This window comes from Chiloscyllium plagiosum, chromosome 9 (genome assembly GCF_004010195.1).
Source record: "Chiloscyllium plagiosum isolate BGI_BamShark_2017 chromosome 9, ASM401019v2, whole genome shotgun sequence".
Taxonomy (NCBI): Eukaryota; Metazoa; Chordata; class Chondrichthyes; order Orectolobiformes; family Hemiscylliidae; genus Chiloscyllium; species Chiloscyllium plagiosum.
This window is the reverse complement of record NC_057718.1, coordinates 12,132,924-12,159,238: the sequence shown is the minus strand read 5'-3', so window position 1 is coordinate 12,159,238 and position 26,315 is coordinate 12,132,924. Positions and strand designations below refer to the sequence as shown.

Sequence of the window (26,315 nt, the reverse complement as noted above, 5' to 3'; positions counted from 1 at the left end):
GTCCAAGTTCAATAACATTTTAGCATTTTCAACCAAGCTCGATTTAAAACCTCACACCTGACCATTCCTTTCTGAACTCTAAATTCTTTTTCAACAATTGAGATATATGTTTGTGAGTCCCCTCTACTTTTACATGTCAGCTATTAACTATTTTCTCAGAATCTTCATTAATTTTATGTATCTCCTCCCAGAAAGGACACCAATATTCTTCTCCAATCAGCATAGCATTCTGACTTGGGTATGCCATCATTGCCTTGTCAAAACCCGAGTATTTCCTGCCAACATCTTGGGAAGACCATCAGCATAAGAACTCTAATGATTCTAGGATAAGGCCCACTATCTTCTCAGAGTAGCTAAGAATGTGTATGAACTCAACCATCATACAAAAACAAATAAAAATACACCATTTCTCCAATATTTCCCTTTTAATGCCTTGTGAGCGTAAATATGATGATGCCAGCAAATCCTGTTGTTGGTTCAAGGAAAAGAATGGTGATTGTATCAGCAAATTATTCCAGACAATTAATAAAACCTGGCCTTAAAAGCAAACAATTCAGTTCAAATTTTTAATCTTATTGTTCCAATAATGTAATTTGTACACAGGAGGGCAGCACTGAAACTCCACAAAACTTGCAACCGCATTTAAATTAAAAAACACAAACTTTGTTACTGATGGACATTAAATAAGAATTCAAAGTTTGTGAGAAGATTTGTAGCTCGGGTGCTCGTTGCTGTGGTTCTGTTCGCCGAGCTGGAAGTTTTTGTTGCAAACGTTTCGTCCCCTGTCTAGGTGACATCCTCAGTGCTTGGGAGCCTCCTGTGAAGCGCTTCTGTGGTGTTTCCTCCGGCATTTATAGTGGCCTGTCCCTGCCCCTTCTGGTTGTCAGTTTCAGCTGTCCGCTATAGTGGTTGGTATATTGGGTCCAGGTCGATGTGTTTGTTGATGGAGTTTGTGGATGAGTGCCATGCTTCTAGGAATTCCCTGGCTGTTCTTTGTTGGCTTGCCCTATAATGGTAGTGTTGTCCCAGCCAAATTCATGTTGCTTGTCGTCTGCATGTGTGGCTACTAAGGATAGCTGGTCATGAAATGCTCCTGATGTATGTATGGTAGTGTGGCTAGTCCTTTGGGTTGTGGCATGTCATCGTTCTGTGGTCTATCCGTTAGGCATCTGTTGATGAAATTGCGAGGGTATCCGTTTTTGGCGAATACCTTGTATAGGTGTTCCTCTTCCTCTTTTTGCAGTTCTGGTGTGCTGCAGTGTGTTGTGGCCCTTTTGAATAGTGTCTTGATGCAACTTCATTTGTGTGTATTGGGGTGGTTGCTTTCATAGTTCAGGACTGTTTTAATATATTCATAAATCCCACCTTGTAAAGGTCCATCCTTTAGCATGTATATAAATTTTCACTTTTAGTTTGTACAGATATGCTTAAAAAGTCACAGTTGTTAGGTTTATGTTTTGCATTGTCACATGTCTTTCCATAAAAATGGTGTAAAGCAGTTATAATCAGTGGTCATGTTTCTTGTCTCTTTCAAAAATAATTTCATCCAAGTTTGCAAGACAGTTGATGAATTACCAACTAAATAGTGTGACAGTAGCATTCAGAAACTTCAAACATTTTGAATACTTTAATTTTTCTTTCGATGAATAAAATCTCATTAAACAGAAGATTTCACTATGTTGGTCAATTCACAAAGTTATAATATAAAACAAATGAACACACAGCAGTGTACATTTCTTGCCATTGTGTTAAAGAACAAAGAACAAAGAAAATTCACAGCCCAGGTACAGGCTCTTCAGTCCTCCGAGCCTGTACCAATCCAAATCCACTATTTAAACTATCGCCCAATTCCTAAGAATCTGTATCCTTCTGCTCTCACATACTCATGCATCTATCCAGACCCACCATAAATGAATCTACCATGCCTGCCTCTACTACCTCTGCTGGCAACACGTTCCAAGCACCTACCACCCTCTGTGTAAAGTATTTTCCGTGTGTATCCACCTTAAACTTTTCTCCTCTCACCTTGAAAGTGTGACCTCTTGTTATTGAATCCCTCACCCTGGGAAAAAGCTTATCTCTATCCACCCTGTCAATATCCTTCGTGATTTTGTCGACCTCAATCTCCTTTCTTCTAATGAAAATAATCCTAACCTAGTCAACCTCTCTTCATAGCAAGCACCTTCCATACCAGGCAACATCCTCATAAACCTTCTCTGCACCCTCTCCAAAGCGTCCACATCTGTTTGTTAATGTGGTACCAGACCTGTACACAGTATTCTAAATGTAGCTGAACCAAAGTCTTGTACAATTTTAACATGACCTACCAGCTCTTATACTCAATACCTGTCTGATGAAGGCGAGAATACCATATGCCTTATTGACCACTCTATCCACCTGTGCAGCCACCTTCAGGGTACAATGGACCTGAACTCCCAGCTGTTTCTGCTCATCAACTTTTCCCAAGGCTCTTCCATTTACAGTATAGTTCACTCTAGAATTAGACCTTCCAAAATGCATCACTCACATTTGCCCGCATTGAACTCCATCTGCCACTACTCCGCCCAACTCTCCAGTCTATCTATAATCTCCTGTATTCTTTGACAGACCCCTGTGCTTTCTGCTGTGCCACGAATCTTTGTGTCATCTGCAAACTTACTGATCAGACCACCAATGCCCTCTTCCAGATCGTTTATGTATATCACAAACAACAGTGGCCCCAGCACTGATATCTGAGGAATACCGTTGGTTACCTTTCTCCATTTCAGGAAACTTCCTTCAACTACGACTCAGTGTCTCCTGTTGTTCAACCAATTCTTTATCCACCTAGCTAGAACACCCTACACACCATATGACTTCACTTTCTCCATTAGCTTACCATAGGTAACCTTATCAAACACCTTATTAAAGTCCATGTATATGACATCTACAGCCCTTCATCTATCAACTTGGTCACTTCCTCAACGAACTCTATTTAAAAGTTGGTAAGGCACAAACGCCCTGCACAAAACCATGTTGCCTTTCACTGATAAGCCCATTCTCTTCCAAATATAATTAGATTTTATCTCTCAGTACCTTCTCCAGCAACTTTCCCACCACTGACGTCAGGCTCACTGGTCTGTAGTTACCTGGAATACCCCTACTACCCTTCTTTAACTGAGGGACAACATTAGCAACTCTCCAGTCCCTCGGCACTTCACCTGTGTTTAAGGATGCTACAAAGATATCTGGCAGGGCTCCAGCTATTTCCTCTCTCGCCTCCCTCAGCAACCTGGGATAGATCCCATCTGGTTCTGGGGATTTGTCCACCTTAATATCCTTTAGCCTACCCAACACATCCTCCCTCCTTATGTCAACGTGATCCAGAGTAAACAAACTTCTATCTCTAATTTCAACATTCATCATGTCCCTCTCCTCAGTGAATACTGATGAAAAGTAATCATTGAGAATCTCACCAATTTTCTCAGGTTTGACACACTACCTTCCTTCCTTATCCTTTAGTGGATCAAACCTTTCTTATATATGAATAAAAGGTCTTGGAATTCTCCTTAATTCTGCTCGCTAAAGTTATTTCATGAGCCCTTTTAACCTGCTTGATTCCTCATTTAAGATTTGTCCTACTCTTCCAATATTCTTCCAAAGTCTGCTCTGTTCTTAGGTGCATGGACCTTATGTAATGCTTCCCTTTTCCTCTTGGCTAGTCTCACAATTTCTCCTGTCATCCACGGTTCACGAATCTTGCCTTTCCTATCCCTTGTTTTCAAAGAGACATGCCGATCCGATACTATCTTTCAACTATCTTTGAAAACCTCCCACATATCAAATGTGGACTTCCCTTCAAATAGCTGCCCCCAATCCATATTTCACAGCTTCTGCCGAATTTTGGTATAATTGGCCTTGACCCAGGTTAGTATTCTTCTCTTAGGACCACTCTCATCTTTATCTATGAGTATTCTGAAACTTACAGAATTGTGGTTACTGTTCCCAAAGAAATCCCCCACTGCAACTTCTACCACCTGGCCTGGCTCATTTTCCAATATGGCGCCTTCCCCAGTTGGACTATTGACATAGTGCTCTAGAAGAGCACAGCAGTTCAGGCAGCATCCATGGAACAGTAAAATCGACGTTTCGGGCAAAAGTCCTTCATCAGGAATAAAGGCAGAGAGCCTGAAGCGTGGAGAGATAAGCTAGAGGAGGGTGGGGGTGGAGAGAAAGTAGCATAGACCTGGGAGTTGCAGTGGGAGAGGGACTCCCTGAGATTCTTGTAGAGAGAGGAGGCAAACTTCTTCAAGGCAGGCATCCTTGGAAGAGGATTCACAGTAGGGTTAAAATCAACTAGGTAAAAACAATGACTGCAGATGCTGGAAGCCAGATTCTGGATTAGTGGTGCTGGAAGCGCACAGCAGTTCAGGCAGCATCCGAGGAGCAGTAAAATCGATATTTCGGGCAAAAGCCCTTCATCAGGAATAAAGGCAGAGAGCCTGAAGCGTGGAGAGATAAGCTAGAGGCCATTGTTTTTACCTACCATACTGCTCTAGAAAACTTACCTGGATGCTCCTTACAAATCCTGCTCCATCCAGACCTCTGACATTAAGTGTATCCCAGTCAATGTTGGAAAAATTAAAAGCTCTCATCACCACCATCCTGTTGCCACTACATCTTTCCATAATCTATTTACCTATTTGTTCTATCTCGTGCTCACTGTTGGGAGGCCTGTAGTACAGCCCCAACAATGTAACTTCCCCCTTCTTATTTCTCAGCTCTACCCATGACGCATCACTGCTGAAGCCCTCCATAGTGTCCTTCTTCAGCACAGCTGTGATATAATCACCGATCAGCAATGCTGACCTCTGACATTAAGTGTATCCCAATCAATGTTGGAAGGAAGGGCACGATTGGCAGCTAAATATTTCAGGATATAGATGCTTCCCTCCTTGTCCTGTCTGAAGCATCCAAATCCTGAAATATTTAGTTGCCAATCATGCCCTTCCTTCAACCAAGTCTCTGTGATCGCAATAACGTCATACTCTCAGGCATCAATCCAAGCTCTAAGTTTGTCTGCCTTACCCACTATACTCTGAGCATTAAAGAATACGCACTTCAGACCACCAGTTCCTTTGCGTTCATCTGCTCTCTGCTGACTGTTCCCCTTGGTAATGCTGACTTCATGATCCTGTTCCATACAGTCTCTAGTTTTCACCTCACTGTCTACTAGCCTTCTCTTCTAGTCCCAGCCCCTAGCCACATTAGTTTAAACCCTCCCCAAAAGCAGTAGCAAAAACTCCTCCAAGGACATTAGTTCCAGTCTGGTTTAGGTGTAGCCTGTCCAATTTATAATAGTCCTACCTTCCCCAGAACCGGTCCCAATGTCCTACAAATCAGAACTCCTACACCATCCCTCAAGCCACGTGTTCATCCTGTCTATTCTTTCATTTCTACCCTGGCTAGCAAGTGGCACTGGTAACAATCCTGAGATCACTACCTTTGAGGTCCTCCTTTTTAACTTCTCTCCTAGCTCCCTGAATTCTACTTTCAGGACGTCATTCCTTTTTTTACTTATATTATTGGTGCCAATATGCACCATGACAACTGGCTGTTCACCCTTCCCTTTCAGAATGATCTGCAGCCGATCAGTGACATCCTTAACCTGAGCACCATACCATCTGAGAGTCTTGTTTTCGGTCACCGAACCGCCTATCTACTCCCCTTTCAATAGAATCCCCTATGACTATGGCCCTATGAGTCTTTTTCCCACCCTTCTGAACAGCAGTGCCCACCACGGTGCCATGATCCTGGCAACTGCTAACCCCGCCCCCCCACTCCCACCCCCACCCCCACCAGTGAGCCATCTCTCCCAACAGTATCCTAAACAGTATACCTGTTTTGGAGGAAGATGACCGCAGGGGACATCTGCACTGTCTTCCTATCTTTCTCTGCCTTTTGGTCACCCATTCGCTGTCTCCCTGCAATTCTAACCTGCAGTGTTACCAGTTCACTAAATGTGCTATCCATGACCACCTCCTCAGCATCGCGGATGCTCCACAGTGAGTCCATCCGCAGCTCCAGAGCCGTCATGCGTCAAACAAGAGCTGCAGCTGGACACACTTCTTACAAGTGTAAGAGTCAGGGACGTCAGCAATGTCTCTGAGCTCCCACATCAAGCAAGAGGCACATGCCATGGGTCTGAGGTCCCCTGCCATTGTAAGCCTTAGCTTTATATCAACAAACTAAACACTTAAATATATAAAAGTAAAGAAAAACCCTTACCTTACAGAATCCTTTTCTTCTGGTTAGAGGAGGGGGCTGGGAGGGAGATTCTACACGTGTTTAGCCACTGCCCAAATGTATGCTAAGTCCTTACCTTCCAGACAACCTCCCGGTCCCAAAGTCACCTCCGCTCTGTCTCCCACTGCTCTCGGATAGGAATAAGGCTGCGGACTTCGAAGGTGAGTATTTATACTGTTCACTAACCTTCCTGGCAACCTCCTGCTCCCAACTTCACCTCCGCTCTGTCTCCCACTGTTCCCGACAGGAGAAAGAAAATCAACAATTAACTTGACATTAATTACTCTACTCCTCTTTGAGGCTCTTCGCTATCTGGTTGATGCCCTGAAACAACAAAGTTGAAAAAATAAATATTTTTTATTAATCTTCCACTCCACATCCAACAGCTTACGATGAACATTCTGCTCACATTTTGACAGTTGTGACAAAATTCTAACTCAGCAGCCAAGACAATTCACAACACTATAATAATCAAAAAGATTCCAAATAAAACAAACCACAACATTTTTTTTTTAAAAATAAGTTTGTCCTATTTCCCAATTTTAACAGATCCTTTAAAGAAATTCCAGGAATTGGATCCATATCTTTGCCAAAAACAAATCTGTTCTTCCTTGGATCATACCCTATCTGTGTACCAACTTTTGTTGAAATTGCCCATTAGTTTCTGAGTTGCAGTGTTTACAAACTGACTAACAAACAGGTAAAAACATTACTGCCTCCCGCCTTCAGTGGGAAGGTAATTAGGCAGATAAACTGCATCAATATGACCTTGATATGGCGTTGGTATTTCTAATTTTTCTTTCAAAGTAGTTCTGTAACTAAAATGTTTTAAAGTGACAATGATAAGGGCAGATGAATGAAGGAAATAGCTTTTCTGTAATGCAGAATGATATTACTGTTTTGTTCTCTGATATGAATATTTTATTGCTTTTAAAATTTAAGTACTTTCTTATACAGTGATCAACACTTTATTCTGTGCTGTCATTCAGGTCATGATGGAGCAGTGAATTGTGTTGGTTGGACTCAGAATAATAAATGGCTCTTGACAGCATCAGAAGACAGGTCATTATGGATCTGGCCAGTTCATGGCTCAGCACCTGCACTGCAGCTGGTAATTATATACATCAATATTAAAAGCTTGGTGCATCACATTTACTTCCTGCAAAAAATTGCCATTATGCCTGTTTCCATCACATATATTTTTGATAGCCTATCTTTTAAGCTCTTCTATCCCATTAAAGCACTTCACTTCATTCTGATTGTAGCCTTCATGCTTGATCTCTCAATGCAGTTGGCAATATTACATAGACTTACAGAATCATAAATTGCAGATCCAGGCTATTAGGGCCCAAATTGGCTACAAAGTCCAATGGCCTGAATGTCTGACTGTCATCAATTGTGAAGGTGAACCTGGTTTGTATGACAGAAGAGGGCATTACTCACCTCTTTGAATGTACCTGTGTGCTGCAGACTGCAAAATACTACACCTGTTGCTCGTGGAACTCTGAGCTGGATGTAACCAGTGACGAAAAGTGTTGACCACCGGGGTTTTGTCTATACAGCTGCTGAATAGTGAGATTTTCTTTGAGAGAGCTATTCTATTATTTCCATTTTCCTGTGCTATATCCATAGCCCTGTTAATTTCTCCTTTTCAAGACTATATTTAATTCCCTTCTGTCAGTTAATATTGAATCTGTTTCCACCGCCTTTTCAGGCAATGCATTCCAAGTCAATTAAACCTTTTAATTCTCACTTATGTCTTCATGAAAGGTAGTACTGCGACATTGCAGGCTACAGCACCATCATCTGAAGGTACTGGTCTGCTGCAGTGTACCTCTTTCATTGCTGTTGCATCTTGGACTGCAGCCAGCTCAGAAGAATAGGATGAAAGCCTCTATCATCTGTTGATTGTAAGACTTGTGGCTGTAAAATGATTTGGGCAGTTTAGGTTTCTAGTTGGCATGGAGTATGAGCCAAGAAATGACCTTTTCTTTGGCACTAATGAGTAGCTGTCACTCAGAGAGATCCCAGGATGATTTTTTTTGTAAACTGGAAAATGCTACACTGTTGGGGTAAAAGGTGCTGTTCCCAGCTTTAGAAACACAAATGAAATTGCTTGGTATTATTTGCATGAAGGTAGCAAAGAAGGTAGGCAATTGGTTTATTCAAAAATCATCAGGTGCAAATTGTAATATAAATAGGTAAAATAATTATAATTCCTCACATAGTTATTGATAATCATCAAAATTAAATATATAATAATAAAATGACTGGAAAATTATGTACATTTCAGGATACTATTAATTACAATATATTACAAAATTCAGGTCTCCTTAATTTACAATTCCTGAAGAAGGACTCATGCCCGAAACGTCGATTCTCCTGCTCCTTGGATGCTGCCTGACCTGCTGTGCTTTTCCAGCAGCACATTTTCAGCTCTGATCTCCAGCATCTGCAGTCCTCATTTTCTCCTTAATTTACAATTATAATGGATCAGGAAATGCTTGATGCTAATAATAATTATCTGATATAGGAAATTGTTCCATTACTCCAAAGATTTCCAAGAGTTTAGCAGTATACATTTTGTTGATTTGCATGAAAATGCACAAAGGAGAAATCTGATTTCTCTGTGAGTGACAGAATATGAAATGAAGAAATAATCTACTTGATTGAATTTTTGCAACTTTCCAGTTGACAGTTGTGTTCATCCATCCAGATGAATTATAATTCCATTGCATCACTTTTGACCAATCCAGAGTGACCACTGTGATAGTGAGGTAACTTCTAAAAATGAACATGGTGCATTGAATCAGCATCTGTGCACAATAATGTGGCTCCTGGGCCCCATAATCTGGAACTAGAAAATTGCTCTCAGTGCAGCAAATATCCAAATTGTTTTGCACAATTTCACATATATTTATGCGTAATCTGATGCTCCTTCTAAATTGCTTAATGTGGAGTCGATCTGATTAGCAAATTAAGCATGCTGTAGTTAGACTTGAAAGGTTGTCCTGGTCTGTCTGATACATGTCCTGGTATAGACCTATAGATGCAATTGCCAAAGTATTGCTTTAAAAAAGCTTCATAATTCATAATGTGACCAGCGTGCTCAATAAGAACTGAGATGCAATTGACTCAACCTGGTGAGTATGTATTTGTTCATAGCAGATGTCATATATATATATATATATAATATATATATGGAAAGCCAGAATAGTTGATTAGCTAAATGATGGAATGGAAGCATCTTCCAAATATTTTATGAGTTAAAAACTGTTTTTGTTTGTATCACCAAGCCAATTAAAAATTAAGTAGTTCTTTAAAAGACATATGCAGTTCATTACAGACATTTATAAGGTTGGCTCCATATTGGTAGTGAGATCTTGTAACTCACTCTGAGACAATCGTCTTAAAAATAATCAAATAAGTTGTAGGAATCATGTTTGTTTAGTTGTACTTAATTAATATTTGAAATCTGAAAGCCCAGTAACCATGGAGAATTTTAATTTGAAGAAATTGAAGACCATTTTAAAAGTATATGCTAACCAGGTCTGTGCTACCTAGAGTGCATTATATGTGAAGTTGTGGGCTGTGACTAACTTATTTAGCCTCCTGAGGGAGCTCACCAGCTACAAAATGTTCCAAAACTTTCCTTCCCACTCACCCTTTCCAAGACTGATTATATTCCAGGATATTAATTGACCAGTGAAATCTACATTTTTCAGTCACAATTGTGTAGTCCACAGATGACATGCCTGTGTTTTATGATCCATAAAAACCATTACACTTATGAAATTATCTTTGCCTTGTTTCTCTGCATCTTAAACAGATACTCTTACACCAACTCTTCTTGAGTTATATAAAAATTATATGCCACAACAAGATAGTGGTCAGATGTCACTAGTTGTAAAGTACGAACCAAGTGTGCAGACTTGGTGTCATGTCCATTAACGATTTTAGTACGTATGTTTAGTTTATCAAGTTTAACTCTAATCTGACATGAGAACTGTGCAGCGGCAGAGTCCTGTTGGTTGCAGCTTGATCAAGCTCTTTCTCAAAGGAGCTTCCTGACTTTTGCCTGAATTTTTTTCCACTTTGCTTTACTCCACAGAGTAAAGTATTCTTTTAATGTATAATCTTAATGACACCAGATGAAGTTTGTAGGTTGCTATCCTAATGGAACCAGAAGTGAGTGTCATTTATGATTTTGTGTCAAGAGCAGGTACCTAAGTGATCCATAGGAAAACTTTAAAGGGTCAGTGGTGGGCACATAGAACACATGCAGTTATGTTGCAGGACTGGTTTCCATTGGAGAATCCTGCGGTTAGTATGGCCAAGGGCCTTGAAAAACCCAGGCAGTTGAGTTCTGTGAGATAGATGATTTGCAAGAATCCCATATGAAACAAGCACAGACTGGCACAACTCTTTGCATGTGGTCACTGACTAATTAGATGTTTAGAGTGTAGAATTGCTTGTGGTTTATATATCTTGTTAATTGTTTCAAGGAAGTTCTAATGTCAACATGAATACAGTAAATAACCCCTTACATTCTCGGGAATTCTAGGGAAACACACAATGGCTACAAAGCCCACTGGCCGGAGTGTCTGGCTGTCATCACCTGTGAGGGTGAACCTGGTTTGTATGACAGAAGAGGGCATTAGTCACCTCTTTGAATGTACCTGTGCTGCAGACTGCAAAATACTACACATGTTGCTCATGGAACTCTGAATCTGGATGTAACCAGTGACAAAAAATGTTGACCACCAGGGGTTTTGTCCATACAGCTGCTGAATAGTGAGATTTTCTACTTCTCCCATTGTCTGCATCTGAATCTCCACACATGCCATACTGTTCTCCTCCTCCTCCTTAGATCTACATTCCTGCTAGCTACAAGTAGGATTTTAGACCTAGCCGATAACAGAATGTGAATGACCCTGAAATACAACCTCTGACCTTCCACTTTGTTCCCACCACCCTTGATCCTCCCAAAATCACTGGTCACATACCTGATGTAATCTTTGAATCTCCTCCAATTAACTTAGACCATGTCATTTTTGAATGAACATGCCATTTTGCCTATCTAAGCCTACCCCCTCCCAGTTGAGGTTTCTCCTTTGAACTTAGACCCTTCCTACACAATCGTTAGAGTCTCTGTTAGATCCTGTGATCCACTTAACAAGATCTTGAGTTTCCCTACCTTTACTGTTATTTCTTCATGGGATGTGGGTCTCACTGAAATTATCAATGTTTGTTGTCCATTCCTACTTGCCTCTGAACTGAATAACTTGCCAAACTATTTATGAGTCAACTACATTGTTGTCACTAAAAACAGAAAGTGCTAGAGAAACCCAGATCTGGCAGCATCTATAGAGAGAGAAAAACAGAGTTAATGTTACAAATCCAGGATGACTCTTCTTCAGAACCTATTACTGTTACTCTTACTTACATGTAGTCAGACCAGGGAAGTTTGGCAGATTTCCTTCCCTAAGAAACAGTGCTAGACCAGATGGATTCTTAAGATAATCAATGCTTGTTTCATGGTCATTACTTTAAAGTCACTGCTATTGAGACTCGCTTTCATTTCCAGATTTTATTAATTGATTAGAGGATCCAGGTGGAACTTCTCAGTTGGTTATACAATTTAGTATTCATTTAGTTGGGTTAGGTAATATATAAGATTGCCCTTGCATTGAGAAAAATTGAATTATATGTATTTTCGTAATACTGTTTCCTATCTGCTTTAACGCCATGAAGTAGAATGCTTCAAGTTATTGTCGATGAATAAAATCCAACAAGTCCCTCAGGACATAAAGCCAACCCATTTCCAGTCATATTTGGTCTTCCACGCCAAGGTGAAGTTGCCAGTCAAAATAAATAAACTATTAAAAGTATAAATTAACTTTCCAGTTAAATAGATGAATTCAGTAGACCTTTTACCCTGTTTTAGAATAGTACAGTTTAAATGTTCACACCACAAAACATCTAACCCACTTAACAAAATAGGTTAAACCAAACAAACTATGTTTCTTATTTTCTATCCCTGAGACACAGAAATACATCTGTCTGTTTCTATGTTTACTCTTAGGGGACTGAGACATTTTCAAAGCCTGCACGATCAGCTCAGTTCTATTATATGGACACATTTCTGTTGTTCTCTTCAGGATCAGAATTTCAGCTGCATGGATACCATTTGGATACAAGCAGGGATGACATTAAAAGGTCAGTGCAGTTCGTTTTGAAATTTCTGTTCTATTTTGTTTGTTATTGCTTATCAAAGTAGTATTGGTGAATGGGTGGTGTTTCTATGCTGGACAGCACACCTTAAGCTAAAAACATACCTTTCGCCTGTTGGTTTAAGGCAAAAAACACGTTTTTCTTTCAGTTCAAATTTTATTGTCCATTTGACAATTCATTGCAGGTATATTTCTTACTTATTAAATATATATAAGTTAATTAACAAAGAGAAAAATTGCATCATAAAAACTTGAAGGAACTTAACTGTAGAACTGTAGAAATGCAGCACCATCTTGTGAGTTATATTGTGAACTGCAAAACTGCAAAACTTGTAAGCTCTTATTTATTGAGGGCAACTCAGGTTTCAATATGTGATAGGAGTAACAAATAAATTACCTGAAATTAAAGAAATCAATGGAAATTTGCAAATACAGAGCATTGACAAAAGATGCAATTATAAAATGCAAAAATACTGGTGAGTCAGGCAGTTATAATTAGGTTTTGGAAAGGTCTACAGGAGAGTGGATGAGGGGAAAATTGTAGATGTTGTCTAATTGGACTTTCATAAAACTTTTGATCAGATATAACAGAAGAGGTTACCCTATGAGGTTTGTTAAATTAGTGGTAAGGCGGGGCACTTAGTTAAGCATTGTCATGAAGGAAGATGTTGTTGATGAATGTGGATATGCTTGAAGAGAGGTCCCACAGAGATCAGTGTTAGGATCTTTGCTATTTACTGTTTTCATTAATAAATCTTTGCAATATAATGTGTAACTCAAGAAAATCTAGTGTTATGCCCATGGGCATGTCCAATGCTGAACGATGAGATTGCAGAATACTTGAGTACATGACAAAATAAGGCTGAATGGCATGGCGTCGTCAAGGGAAGGTCATGCCTAACTGATCTGTTAGAATTCTTTGAGGAGATAATGAGAAAGTTAGACAAAGGAGAGCCATTGGATGTGATCTGTTTGGATTTCCAGAATGCCTTTGACAAGGTGCTGCACACAAGGCTGCTAAATAAGAGTCTATGGTGTTAGTGACAAGGTACTGGCGTGGATAGAGGATTGCCTGACTGGCAGAAGGCAGAGAAAAGAGATAAAGAGGCTTTTTCAGAATCGAAGCTGGTGACTATTGGAGTTCCGCAAGGGACCGTTTTGGGATCACAGCTAGTCAGTATTGATGATCTGGTTGAAGGAACTGAGGGCATTGCTGCTAAGTTTGCAGATGACACAAAGATAGATGGAGGGACTGGTAGTGTTGAGGAAGCGAGCATGCTGCAGAAGGATTTAGACAAGGTAGGAGAGTGGGCACAAAAATGACATTAGGAATATAATGTGGGAAAATGTGAAATTATGCAGTTTTGTAGGAAGGTGTGAACAGTTTTCTAAGTGAGGAAAGACTTCAGAAATCTGAAACACAAAGGTACTTAAGAGTCATAGTTTAGGATTCTTTTAAGGTTAATTTGCAGGTTCAGTTGGCAGTTAGGAAGACAATGAAATGTTAGCATTCATTTCAAGAAGGCTAGAATACAAGAGCAGAAATGTACTGCTGAGGCTATATAAGACTCTGGTCAGACCACATGTGGAATATTGTGAGCAGTTTTGGGCCCTGCATCTAAGGAAGGGTGTGCGGGTGTTGGAGGAGGTCTGCAAGAATGATGATGAAGGGGTGAAGGTATTGTCATTTGAGGTGCATTTCAGGGTTCTTGCTGTGTACTTGATGGAGTTTAAAAGGAAAAGGAGGGATCTTATTGAAACTTACAGAGTATTGAAAGGCCTAGATATAGAGGACTTGGAAATGAGAGATCACTATGCATGGGCACAGCTTCAGAGTGAAGGGATGACCCTTTAGAACTGAGATAACAAGGAATTTCTTCAGCATGAAGTGATGAATCTGTAATCTCATTGCTGCAGAAGCTGTGGAGTTGAAGTCATTGAATGTATTCAAGACAGAGGTAGATAGATTCTTGATTAGTAACGGGAACAAGGGTTATGGGGAGAAGCAGGAGAATGGGGTTGAGAAACGTATCAGCCTTGATTGAATGGTGGATTAGGTGAATGGCCAAATTTTGCTCATTTGCCAAAAATTGCCAAAGTTTTGCTTATGATCTTCTGGTCTAAAAGAGGTAGAGATTTAGGTGTTACAAAATTGATCTCTAAAGTGTCAAGACCAATGTTATGACTGTATAGCCAAAGGAAAAGATATGTTTAGTTGTATTTACAAGATAAATCACTATATAATCAAACATACCATCTGTCTTTGTCTGAGACTATTAGGCATCCAGTCCCATCGGAAAATCACAAAGTAGTTTCTTAGATTTCAAGTTTAGACTCCCAGGGTATCTTAATGCTGGAATTAATTTATTGTTGTCACATGGAACTAATTAGAGTGAAAATCTTTGTTTTGTGAGCAGTACAGGCAGATCATAGCAAACAAGGACATGCAGATCAAAGGTGCTTAGACAGCTGCACAGGAGGTGCACAAAACTAGATCAACATTAGCAAGATCAACGTTGTTTGAAGTTAGAGAAGTCCATTTTGCAGTCTAATAACAGCAGAGAAGAAGCTGTTCTTGAATCTGTAGGAGCGTGTGTTCAAGCTTTTGTATCTTCTACCGGAAGAGATTGGAAGTGAGCATTACTGGGGTGGGAAGGGTCTTTGATGATGTTGGCAGCCTTTCCACCACAAGAAGTGTAAATGGAATCCATGGCTGGGATGTTGGTGTCCATGATGGTCTGGGATTTGCACACAACTTTCTGCAGTTTATTACGGTCCTGGACAGAACAGTTGCCGTGCCAGGCTCTTATGCACCTGGATAAAATGCTTTCTTTGGTGCATCTGTAGAAGTTGGTGAGGGTGCTTACAGACATGCGGAATTTCCCAAGCTGCCTCATGAAGAAGAGGCATTGTTGTGCCTTCTTGACTGTTGCATCTGCATGGGAGGTCCGGAACAGATTGAAGATTATCATCACTCCTAGGAAGTTGATGCTCTCGACCCTCTCGACCTCGGCTCCATTGATGTAGATCGAGGCATGTCCTCCTCCTTTCTTCCTGATGTCAATGATCATTCTTTTGTTTTGCTTACATTGAGAGAGAAATTGCCATTGCACCATAACACCAAGCACTCTATTTCCTTCCTGTATTCTAACTCATCATTGTTTGATATTCGCCCAACATGGTGGTGTTATCAGCAAACTTGATGTTCACACAGAATTTGGCCACAAAGTCTTGGGTGTACAACAAGTACAGTAGGGGGCTGAAAACACGTTCTTGCAGAGTGCTATTGTTGAGGATTATTGTGGAGGAGGCCTTGTTATCTATCTTCACTGATTGCGGTCTCTGAGCCAGGAAGCTGCCAATCCAGTTACAGAGGGCAGAGCCAAGACCTAGGTCTCAAAGTTTTGAAATTAGTCTGGTAGAGATTATGGTGTCGAAGGCGGAGATGTAGTCAATGAATTTCAGTGGAACTTCTGATCTCTGTGAAAATTGAGTATCTGAGCAAAAATACTTTTGGCATCAAAATATGATACTCTAAGCATGAGATAGTCAAAGGGAAATTGAGAAACAAACTTGTAAGGAGATTGCAGTTATCTGTAAGAATAATAGGGTGGTTATGATAGGGGATTTTAACTTTCCAAACATAGACTGGGACTGCCATAGTATTAAGGGTTTAGATGGTGAGAAATTTGTTAAGTATGTACAAGAAACATTTGTGATTCAGTATGTGGATGTACCTACTAGAGAAGGTGCAAAACGTGACCTACGTTTGGGAAATAAGGCAGGGCAGGTGACTGAGATCTCAGTGGGGAAGCACTTTGGGGCCAGTGACCATAATTCTATTAGATTTAAAATAATGATGGAAAAGGATAGACCAGATCTAAAAGTTGAAGTTCTAAATTGGAGAAAGGCCAATTTTGATGGTATTAGGCAAGAACTTTCGAAAGCTGATTGGGAGCAGATGTTCGCAGATAAAGGGACGGTTGGAAAATGGGAAGCCTTCAGGAATGAGATAACGAGAATCCAGAGAAAGTATATTCCTGTTCGGGTGAAAGGGAAGGCTGGTAGGTATAGGGAATTCTGGATGACTAAAGATATTGAGGGTTTGGTTAAGAGAAAGAAGGAAGCATATGTCAGGTATAGACAGGATAGATCGAGTGAATCCTTAGAAGAGTATAAATGAAGGAGGAGTATACTTAAGAGGGAAATCAGGAGTGCAAAAAGGGGACATGAGATAGCTTTGGCAAAAAGAATTAAGGAGGATCCAAAGAGTTTTTGCAAATACATTAAGGACAAAAGGGTAACTAGAGAGAGAATAGAACCCCTCAAAGATCAGCAAGGCGGTCTTTGTGTGGAGCCGCAGAAAATGGGCGAGATACTAAATGAGTATTTTGCATCAGTATTTTCTGTGGAAAAGGATATAGAAGATATAGACTGTAGGGAAATAGATGGTGACGTCTTGCAAAATGTCCAGATTCTTAAAACGGTAAACGGGTAAAGGTGGATAAATCCCCAGGACCTGATCAGGTGTACCCTAGAACTCTGTGGGAAGCTAAAGAAGTGATTGCAGGGCATTGGAGGCTGAGGGGTGACCTTATAGAGGTTTATAAAATTATGGATAGGGTAAATAGGCAAAGTCTTTTCCCTGAGGTGGGGAGTCCAGAACTAGAGGGCATAGGTTTAGGGTGAGAGGGGAAAGATATAAAAGAGACCTAAGGGGCAACTTTTTCACACAGAGAGTGGTACGTATATGGAATGAGCTGCTAGAGGAAGTGGTGGAGGCTGGTACAATTGCGACATTTAAGAGGCATTTGAATGGGTATATGAATAGGAAGGGTTTTGAGGGATATGGACCAGGTGCTGGCAGGTGGGACTAGATTGCGTTGGGATATCTGGTCGGCCTGGATGGGTTGGACTGAAGGGTCTGTTTCCATGCTGTACATTTCTATGACTCTATAACATAGAGAGAAATTACGTTTTGGAACTAATATGCCTAATATTAGTCTTAATTTATTCATGGGATGTGGGTGTCACTAACTAGGCCAGCATTTATGTCCTTCCATAACTGCCCTTGGAGAAAATGGTGGCAAGCTGCCTTCTTAAAGCATTGTGCTCAGTGTGGATTAGGTCTAGACACAGTGTTATTAGAGAGGGATTTGGCCCTGTGACAATCAATGAAAAGCAAAATAGTTTCATGGTATTTCATGCATCTGCTGCCCATGTTGTTCTAGGTTGTAGAGATCATGGGGTTGGATGGTGTTGTCTAAGACGTCTTGGTGAGATATCTTGCTTGATGGATCATTTTTATTTAATATATAACATGCCGATCTTTCACTGAAACATAAGCATGCACTGCTGCAGATTTGGTTTTAATAATGAAATGGAAATTTATGACATGAAAGAGCTAAATGTGAAATAAAATAATACAAACTATTTAAATATAACACAAATTCAAGGTTTTCAAAATATATGGTAAAGTAAAATCCTATCTATCTCAATCCCCATCACTTTACAGTATTCAAATGCCAGAGACAGTTCCTTTCTGTATCACATCTGTAAGTTTGACTTAACGGTGTTGTTTTCCCATTCCTGAGAGTTTGATAGCCTTTTCCTTGATTAGCTATCCAACTGAGTTTAAACTTTCTTAGCTTCAAATAATCCTTTCAGCATTCCAACCAAATATTTGTAGTATGAAATTTTCAAATTAAAGCCCTTACATTGAAGTAATCCATTTCTTAACTATTCTTGACCTATTTCTTTCTCCATGAAATACTGTTCTTACCCTACCCTCAACTAGATGTTTTGTGGACTGAAGCCAAAATCTTTCAGGTCTTTCCCCTGAACAAAAAAAATCCATTTCTGATTCTTTTAAACTGAAAGTGTATTAATGCTTTCCACTGTTTGCTTTCTTTGATTGTAAAACTCTCACAATGCAAACAAATTCACATTATTATTCCAGGAGGTGCTGTCTCTCACATATTGGTTTAAAATTATGTTTCCTGAAAGACTAACTAGTTAATTATTAAACTACCTCATACACCTAAACCAAAATCCATGTGTCTCCAATTCAAAATCCAACTTCTAAAATAAATATTAGTGAGTTTTGAGAAGGTTTGTAGCTCAGGTTGAGGTCTGGATGTAAGTTTGCTCGCTGAGCTGGAAGGTTTGTTTGCAGATGTTTTGCCACCATGTTAGGTAACATCATCAGTGAGCCATCAGGGTGGTGAACATCGTAGTGACGAAATGTCTGAAAACAAACCTTCCAGCTCAGTGAGCAAACTTATGTCCATAAGTATTAGTATATGTAAATTACAAAAACTAAATCAGAGTGAGATGCATTCAGAGGTTGACTTACTAACTCAGGTTGTTTCTATTGCACTCTAATTCAATGTCAAAGCTGTGGAGAAATAGGTTAAGGAGACCACATGAGAAGGATGCATATTAACATAAAACATAACACGTTACAGTGCAGTACAGGCCCTTCGGCCCTTGATGTTGCACCAACCTGAAGCCCATTTATCCAATGAGCATTTAATGCCCTTGAAGTTGGCAAGTCTACTACTGTTGCAGGTAGGGCGTTCCACGCACTTACGACTCTCTGAGTAAAGAAACTACCTCTGACATCTGTCCTATATCTATCACCCCTCAATTTAAAGCTATGTCCCCTTGTGCTAGCCATCACCATCTAAGGAAAAAGGCTCTCACTATCCACCCTATCTAATCCTCTGATCATCTTGTATGTCTCTATTAAGTCACCTCTTGACTTTCTTCTCTCTAATGAAAACATTCTCAAGTCTCTTAGCCTTTCCTCACAAGACCTTCTCTCCATACCAAGCAACATCCTGGTAACTTTCCTGTGCACCCTTTCCAATGCTTCCACATCCTTCCTATAATGTGGCGAACAGAACTGTACGCAATACTCCAAGTGCGACCGCATCAGAGTTTTGTACAGCTGCAACATGACTGCATGGTTCCAAAACTCAGTCCCTCTACCAATAAAAGCTAATACACCATATGCCTTCTTAACAACCCTAACAACTCAGGTGGCAACTTTCAGGAATCTATGCACAAGGACACCGAGATCTCTCTGCTCATCCACACTGCCAAGAACCTTACCATGAGCCCAGTACTCTTTATTCCTGTTACTCCTTTCAAATGAAACACCTCACACTTTTCCGTTATGAAACTCCATTTGCCACCTCTCAGCCTAGCTCTATAGTTTATCTATGTCCCTCTGTAACTTGCAACATCCTTCAGCACTGTCCACAACTCCACCGACCTTAGTGACATCAGCAAATGTACTAACCCATCCTTCTAAGCCCTCATCCAGCCCTTATAAAAATGATACACAGCAGTGGCTCCAAAACAGATCCTTGCAGTACACCACTAGTAACTAAACTTCAGGATGAATATTTCCCATCAACCACTACCCTCTGTCTTCTTTCAGCCAGCCAATTTCTGATCAAAACTGCTAAGTTATCTTCAATCCCATGCCTCCGTACTTTCTGAAATAGCATACCGTGGGGAACCTTATCAAAAGCTTTACTAATACCATCCAACCACTTTATCCTCATCCACCTGTTTGGTCACCTTCTCAAAGAAATCAATGAGATTTGTGAGGCACGACCTATCCTTCACAAAACAGTGTTGACTATCCCTGATCAAATTATTCCTTTCTAGAAGATTATAAACCCTATCTCTTCTAATCCTTACCAACATTTTACCCACAACAGAAGTAAGACTCACTGGTCTCTAATTTCCAGGGTTGTCTCTACTCCCCTTCTTGAACAAGGGGACAATATTTGCTATCTTGCAGTCTTCTGGCACTATTCCTCTAGATAATGATGACATAAAGATCAAAGCCAAAGGTTCTGCAGTCTCCTCCCAAGCTTCCAGAGAATCCAATAAATCCCATCCAACCCAGGGGACTTATCTATTTTCACATTTTCCAGAATTACTAGCACCTCCTCCTTATGAACCTTAATCCTATATAGTCTAATAGTCTGCATCTCAGTATTCTCCTTGACAAAACTGCCTTTTTCCAATGTGAATACTGACAAAAAATATTCACTTAGCTCCTCTCCTATCTCCTCAGACTCCACGCACAACTTCCCACTACTATCCTTGACTGGCCCTCATCTTACTCTAATTATTCTTTTATTCCTGACAAACCTATAGAAAGCTTTTGGGTTTTCCTTGATCCTTCTCATGTCCTCTCCTGGCTCTTCTTACCTCTCTCTTTAGGTCCTTCCTAGCTAATAATTAACTCGCAAGCGCCCCAACTGAGCCTTCACGTCTCATCTTTATATAAGTCTCCTTCTTCCTCTTGACAAGAGATTCAACTTCTTTAGCAAACCATGGCTCCCTCACTCGACCACTTCCTCCTTGCCTCCCGACATACTTATCAAGGACACTCAGTGGCTGTTCCTTGAACAAGCTCCACATTTCAATTGTGCCCATTCCCTGCCATTTCCTTTCCCATCCTGTGCATCCTAAATCATGCCTCATCACACCATAATTGCCCTTCCCCCAGCTATAATTCTAGCTCTGCGATATGTATCTATCTCTTTCCGTCGCTAAAATAAATAATACCAAATTGTGGTCACTATCACCAAAGTGCTCACCTACCTCCAAATCTAACACTTGGCTGGGTTCATCACACAGTGCCAAATCCAATGTGGCTTTGCCTCTTGTTAGCCTATTTACATACTGTGTCAGGAAACCCTCCTGGCACACATTGGACAAAAACTGACCCATCTGAAGTACTCGAACTATAGCGCTTCCAGTCAATATTTGGTACGTTAAAGTCCCCATAACAACTACCCTGTCACTTTCGCTCCTATCCAGAATGATCTTTGCAACCCTTTCCTCTACATCTCTGGAATTTTTCGGAGACCTATAGAAACTCCCAGAAGGGTGACCTCTTCTTTCCTGTTTCTAACCTCAGCCCACACTACCTCAGTAGATGAGTCCTCATCAAACGTCCCTTCTGCCACCATAATACTGTCCTTGACTAACAATGCCACACCTCCCCCTCTTTTACCACCTTCCCTGTTCTTACTGAAACACACTGGCAATGAAGAAAGGAGACAGGAAATTGAATAGAGGTTCATTGGATGAATGCTGATCTAATTGAAATGTGTAAAATTCTTAAAGGGCTTGACATTGTAGATGTTAACAGGCTGTTTCCCCTGCCAAACCCAGAGTTAGTGATCATAGACCGAAGTTAATGGATCTGTGATCCATTTAGGGGACAAATATCTCCATTCACAAGGTTGTGAATCTTTGGAATTCTCTACCTCTGAAGGCTGTGAATTGAGCTTATTAATAATTGAGATTGCTGGATTATTTTCTCAAGCGAAGTTTGAGGAAGCTGTAGAGTGGAATTGAGTTTGAAGATCAGCCTTAATCTTACCGAATAGTTGAGCAGGTCCAAAACATTGTAAGGTCACCTCTTGCTCCTATTTTTGTATTTGTATCTTCTTAAACCAGGCTGATCTAAAATAGCTTCTTGGAAAGGCCCAAGGTAGATCTTATTGAATGTTCTTAAATCATAAGTTTGTTTCCCTCCTAAACTGAATCTTTGGGTATTCAATGACAAAATAAAATAGAGTTTCCTTTGTCTGGAGGAATAATTCACGAAAGGAGCAGAGGCTACTTATGGACACCTATTAGTGCCTGTTGGAATTTATCCAGGGATTTCAAAACAAAATAGAAACACTGAACTATTCAATAACGAGAGGTCATGCTTTCAAGGTGAGAGGTGAAAAGTTTAAGGGGGATACATGTGGCAAGTACTTTACACAGAAGGTGGTGGGTGTCTGGAACGCGTTGCCAGCAGAGGTGGTAGAGGCAGGCACGGTAGATTCATTTAAGATGCGTCTGGACAGATGCATGAGTAGGTGGGGAGCAGAGGGATACATCTGCTTAGGAATTGGGTGACAGGTTTAGATAGTAGATTTAGATTGGCTCAGGTTTGGAGGGCCGATGGGGCTTTTCCTAGGCTGTAAATTTTCTTTTCTTTGTTCTAAAACGTTATCTACGTGGCTGCAACAAATATTATAGCTAACTAGCGGGTGTGGTGGGAAGATGTTCTTTACAAACAGATGCCCATTTTGGACTGTATTAACACAGTTCATGTTAATATTTTGCAATATAAATTATTAACATAACACGAATGATTTGCCAGCAGCTGGAAAATGTTCCTTAATGCATACGATGTGGACACTTTGTAGTCTGACAGCCACCAAACAGCATTGTGGCTGACTTCTAATCTTGGACTGCCATCATTCAGAATAGAGTGGTGATGTTTCCTTGAAGATAATTCTTTGTTGGTGTTGCTTTGTACATCAGTATGAATATATTACAGTTGGCATTCTGGTGAACTGTATTCAGAGGAAGCCCAGGATTTGATGGTATTCTGCTATTTTATAGACTTACGTAATTCTTCAGGTTAATGGTGTAGCAGAATGCCAGTTTTGCCAAACTGTTAAGGTACTGTGTTACGATGATGTGGGTGTACTGTACATTTAAGTGAGTTAAATGCTAGCAGTGACAGCACCAAGTGCTCTCAATAAGATACAATGTAACATGTGCTCCAGCTATTGGAGTAGCTAGGGTAGCCTAGAAACGACAAAACAGATTCAAATTAGGCCAATCAGTTTAAATTATACCCCAGAAAATATCAAACTCAAATCCAGTCTGAATTTAGTATATTGACAATCCTAAAAACCAATGACACAATCCAATGCTTTGGGGGTATAAGGCAGGGGAAAATTGAACCGTTGAGAGAAGAACTGCTAAGCCACCAGCATGTAAAAAGACTGCCTGAAAATAGCTCTCTTAAAAGTATCTTTATCGATCAGTAACCTGTGAAGCAGGATCCTCTTGAAGACGAAAAGAAGACAGAAATACAGAAAAAACTGAAAGCAGCCTGATTTTGAGATAAGGAGTTTTGTATTGTAAATCTTAATCAGGGGTTTATCAGGGGTTTTATCGGATTAGTATTATAGAGAGAATTATTCACCTGCACCTCCACACACATCAGCTATTGCATCCTCTGCACCCGATGTGGCCTCCTCTATATTGGGGAGACAGGCCGCCTACTTGCGGAGCGTTTCAGAGAACACCTCTGGGACACCCGGACCAACCAACCCAACCACCCTGTGGCTCAACAACCTGCAAATTCTTCCAGACCTCTCCGCCCCCACCCCAGTCTGACCTATCACCCTCACCTTGACCTCTTTCCACCTATCGCATTTCCGCGCCCCTCCCCCAAGTCCCTCCTCCCTACCTTTTATCTTAGCCTGCTGGACAAACTTTCATCATTCCTGAAGAAGGGCTTATGCCCGGAACGTCGATTCTCCTGTTCCCTGGATGCTGCCTGACCTGCTGCGCTTTTCCAGCAACACATTTTCAGCTCTGATCTCCAGCATCTGCAGACCTCACTTTCTCCTAGTATTATAGAGAGAAAGGTAAAAGGTAGATATGACATGCGGTAAAACCTCCTGCTTACTTAAAAACCAGCAACACAGAAAGGATTTATCCCGGGCCGTAATCTGTGAAAATTTGGGAGGTCAAGAACTATTTAAAGTAAAATTTACCAATTTATTTCTTAAAGTATAACAGAGAATAATTAACTAACAATTATTTACAACTCCTTCCTCTAATCTTTTACCTTCCCTTCTATAATACAAGTCCGATAAAACCCCCGATTAAGATTTACAAAACAAAACTTCTTATCTCAAAGCCAGGCAGCTTTCAGTTTTTTTCTGTATTCCTGTTCTCTTTTCTTCTTGGGGATTCTGCTTCACAGGTTACTGATTGATAAAGGTATCTTTAAGAGAGCTATTTTTCAGGCAGTCCTTTTACATGCTGGTGGCTTAGCAGTTCCCCTCTCAACTGTTCAATTTCCCCCGGTGTTATACCCCCAAAACATTGGATTGTGTCATTGACTTTTAAGATTGTCAATATACTAAATTCAAACTGGATTGGAATTTGGTATTTTTCGGCGTATAATTTAAACTGATTGGCCTAATTCGAATCTGTTTCGTCATTTCCAGGCAACCAGCTACCCTAGCTACCCCAGTAGCTGGAACACATGTTACATTGTAGCTTATTGAAAACACTTGGTGCTATCACTGCTAGCTTTTAACTCTCTTAAAAGTACAGTTCACCCACATCTTCATAACATCTGTATTGTCAATTTAGCATCCTGGCTATTTATCTGAACTGACTGCAATTTTCTTAATGGCCTACTAATTCTGTACTGTTGATTTAATGGCCTCAGTAGTTGTGAGTTTGGAGCAGCGGCATGTGTGAGGGGTAACCCAAGAATGTGCAGATCTTGCTGAATCCAACTAAAACTTGTTAAAATTGTATTCCATTTCATACGTGACTGCTGAAGCTGGCTGAATGCCAGTCAAGAATGTCACAAACTGGAGTATTTGGACGATCCTTGGATACTGGGAAATGTTACAGGTTGAAGGGGGTGGCATAGTAGGTAATGGAGACAGACTAAATAAATAATCAATTCCTCAAGAACCTCCCTTGTCTTTGGTCAGTTCCAATTTAAAATGCTTTTGGAGAAGGTAAATGAAACACTAATTCACAATTTCATGAGCCTATCTGTTCAAGCAATTATCAAGATCAAGTATCTAAAAGATAGTGCTCAATTGACTGAAAAAGTTATATATTTCGATTGATGTTACTTGATGTCCACAGATTAAAAAATACTGTTAGCAGAAATACTCTGTCAGTGAAACAAAGAACTGTAGATGCTGGAAATCTGAAACAGAAACAGAAATTGCTGGACAAACTCAGCAGGTCTGACAACAGTTGTGGAGAGAAAGCAGAGTTAACATTTTAGAACATAGAACATAGAAGAATACAGCGCAGTACAGGCCCTTTGGCCCTCGATGTTCCGCCGATCCAAGCCCACCTAACCTATACTAACCCACTATCCTCCATATACCTATCCAATGCCCGCTTAAATGCCCATAAAGAGGGAGAGTCCACCACTGCTGCTGGCAGGGCATTCCATGAACTTACGACTCGCTGAGTGAAGAACCTACCCCTAACTTCAGTCCTATATCTACCCCCCCCCCCTTAATTTAAAGCTATGCCCCCTTGTAATACCCGACTCCATACGCGGGAAAAGGTTCACACTGTCAACCCTATCTAACCCCCTAATCATCTTGTACACCTCAATCAAGTCACCCCTAAACCTTATTTTCTCTAATGAAAACAGCCCCAAGTGTCTCAGTCTTTCATCATACGATCTTCCTTCCATACCAGGCAACATCCTGGTAAACCTCCTCTGCACCCGTTCCAGTGCCTCCACATCCTTCCTATAGTATGGCAACCAAAACTGCACACAATATTCCAGATGCAGCCGCACCAGAGTCTTATACAACTGCAACATGACCCCAGGACTCCGGAACTCAATCCCTCTACCAATAAAAGCCAGTACGCCATATGCCTTCCTCACCACACTATTTACCTGGGTGGCAACTTTCAGAGATCTGTGTACATGGACACCAAGATCCCTCTGCTCATCCACACTACCAAGTATCCGACCATTAGCCCAGTACACCATCTTTTTGTTATTCTTCACAAAGTGAATCACCTCACACTTAGCTACATTGAATTACATTTGCCACCTTTCTGCCCAGCTCTGCAGCCTCTCTATATCCTGCTGTAACCTGCCACAGCCCTCCTCACTGTCCACAACTCCACCTATCTTCGTATCATCTGCAAATTTACTGACCCACCCTTCAACTCCCTCATCTAAGTCAT

At 40.6% G+C, this 26,315-nt stretch overlaps 1 protein-coding gene across 5 annotated transcripts in view; it reads left to right on the top strand.

Moving 5' to 3' along the window:
- wdr27 (WD repeat domain 27) overlaps positions 1 to 26,315 on the top strand; it is a 531,763-nt gene that overhangs the window by 69,717 nt on the left and 435,731 nt on the right. For all 5 annotated transcript variants that reach the window (XR_006312430.1, XM_043695384.1, XM_043695383.1 and 2 more), the window contains exons 17-18: positions 7,275 to 7,396; positions 12,371 to 12,504. Coding sequence is in view for 4 of the 5 variants with exons in the window: in XM_043695384.1 (XP_043551319.1) it covers positions 7,275 to 7,396; positions 12,371 to 12,504 (256 nt within the window). In the remaining variant the exon portion in view is untranslated. The remainder of the gene's footprint in view (positions 1 to 7,274; positions 7,397 to 12,370; positions 12,505 to 26,315) is intronic.